At 39.4% G+C, this 2,500-nt stretch overlaps 1 protein-coding gene across 1 annotated transcript in view; it reads right to left on the minus strand.

Annotated features, from left to right (window-relative positions):
• LOC137967317 (intermembrane lipid transfer protein VPS13D-like) overlaps nucleotides 1-2,500 on the minus strand; it is a 30,616-nt gene that overhangs the window by 12,254 nt on the left and 15,862 nt on the right. The window contains exons 11-13 of the mRNA XM_068813836.1: nucleotides 1,863-1,985; nucleotides 956-1,063; nucleotides 553-654 (exon numbers count right to left, since the gene is read on the minus strand). Coding sequence (XP_068669937.1) covers nucleotides 553-654; nucleotides 956-1,063; nucleotides 1,863-1,985 — 333 coding nt within the window. The remainder of the gene's footprint in view (nucleotides 1-552; nucleotides 655-955; nucleotides 1,064-1,862; nucleotides 1,986-2,500) is intronic.

Here is a 2,500-nt window from a genome sequence, read left to right on the forward strand (position 1 = left end):
ACCAGTGTAATAAGAAGAGGGGATGATCAAATTTCCGTCGCACCTCTCTACTACCGCCCACCTAAAGTTTAACATTTCAATGAGGTAACTCGCACTCTCTAAAGAAGACTTCAGTTTCAAGCTACCATATTGTTTCTTTTGTTCGTTTACCAGCAGGTGGGTTTTCTTTAACTTTGGGTCAAGTGCCCAACTTTTGTCCAATTTACAACAAATCTGAACACTTTCTAATGACGAAACAAATGCAAAGGAACACCATGGAGCGACCAATCGACATCACTGAATTTGATGACAGTGAAAAGCCATCTTCTTTTGACGAAGGCAGACTTTGCAAACTTTCGGATAAAGAGACAGTTACATGATAAACAACAATTTTTGTGGCTACTTGTTTTCAATTAGTTTGGTGGTCGAGTTATTTCCAAATGAGCGCATCGTGTTCTCAACGTAGGTCGCGGTTATAATCCAAAAACAGCCAAGAACCTTTAATTGTTTAAAGGGAATCGGCTCAATTAAAGGCCATAAAAAATAATTACGAAATTCGATTCCCTGGAATACCTCTTTTCCAATGCTGAATTGATCGAGTTGTCCTCTTGTATCGTTCTGTAGCTGTGCCAACACAGCGTTCAGTTGTCCTTGGTCCAATAAGCACACGTAATCCTATAAAGCCAAAATATGTAACACTGATCATCACTAATACCATCACCATTTATAAAATAATTAGGATAGTACGCGCACTCTCATTGGTCAATAGCTGTGTTTAAATGAGAGTATGGAAACACGGCTGTGACATCACGATTTTTGGTTACTACAGCAGTGAAGTGAGATCTTTCAACCAATCACAAAGCGAAGCAATACAACAAACTCATAGTAATGACTATGAAACGGAATTTTCGACTCTCAGATTAACACTCTTAAAAAGCGTCCAAAATTGTCCAAAGGATTTCAAATATCATTGTACCTCTCGTAGCTCATGGAATACTGGAACACACTCGGGTCTTAGCACCAATGATACCCTCTGATCAGAGGTAATTCTTGATAACATAGAGTGGCCTTCCCAGTTGCTGCCCTAGAGCGGAAAGCAAACAAAAGCGTCTTCAGCTTCATGAGAACGTGCTTGAAGCCCATAAACGTTGCTTTTCTTGGATAAATGAGACAGTGTAGTTCCGTGGTTAGGGCGCTTTCTTTGAGATCCAAAGAACACGGGTTCAAGACCCGTTCTGGAAACTCATTGAATTTCATTGTGGCAATCCCTGGTTTACCTTCTCGGATGCACTTGTAAATAGCCAACTGGTTTACTTGGAATTTTTAAAAGTTATTATTGGTGTTCTGTTCCGTCGTTTTGTTGATTGTGTTACATTGGCCGTGAAAAGCCCTTATGGGGAGCTGTCAATTAGTATGGCATTGCATTGCATTGCATTGTATTTTTATTTGTACTGAGTATTGTAGATATCTACGTTGGCCACGAACCAAAACAATTTACTACTTATTCATTATCAGGAAAGGCTACTGATTGACTTTCTTTGCGCTGACATGGTTGTCTACTGGAGTATCGAGACACCAACAAAACCTATCCAATTGTCACCAAAAGCTTTATTGTTATCGCATTCGTCACCATCGTCGTATTCGTCAAAGTCTTCGTCGTTGTCATTGTCATTCATGATCATCATCGGCATCGTCATCGTCATCACTAATCGGCTTTAATGATTGTACCAGTCAGTCAAGCAGTTTATCACACTTTTCTGTATTTACACTTTGCATACGGACATTACAGATGGAAAAAGGAAAAAGGTTAGGTGCAAGCCGATTTTTTGCGATAAAGGAATTAATTTCACTTAATATGACTCAATGTTTATTTTGTGACTTACAGTGAAAGAAAACTCCCACGGGGCTGAAACCAGCTCATTTCCAATGATCATAGATGGATCTTCCGTCTGTTGTTGTCTACTTGGAACAAACAGTTGAATCTCCGCTGAACCACTGAATTGGCTCTAGCAAATGAGAAGTATGAAACGCAGTTGGCAATCTACCATAGATTTCAAAACCTACTGTACGCCCTTTACCTTGGAGAGTTCTTGTGAATTTTCTACTTCGTGTGCAAATACATAGGCACCGTGCTCATTATTAGCATTACTATTCATGATTATAAAATAATTAGGATAGTACGCGCACTCTCATTGGTCAATAGCTGTGTTTAGATGAGCGTATGGAAACACGACTGTGACATCACACGAATTTTGATTGGTTATGTGTTGTCAGACGCGCGTTTTGATTGGCTGGTAGGAAATATGAGCGTGTATCAAGAAAATCTGTTTCATTCTGGAAGAAAAAAAACCCAGCATTTTCCTTCATTTGTCGAATTATCTTTGAAAAATATTTTATAAAAGCAATAGAGGACTTTTTTCCGTGTTTCCATAGCCTCATCTAAACATGAGAAGGAGTTGGGAGAATTCTCGACAATCATGCAAACCCTCGACAGCGTCTCGGGTTTGCATAACTGTCGAGA

Source organism: Montipora foliosa, chromosome 8 (assembly GCF_036669935.1).
Source record: "Montipora foliosa isolate CH-2021 chromosome 8, ASM3666993v2, whole genome shotgun sequence".
Classification (NCBI taxonomy): Eukaryota; Metazoa; Cnidaria; class Anthozoa; order Scleractinia; family Acroporidae; genus Montipora; species Montipora foliosa.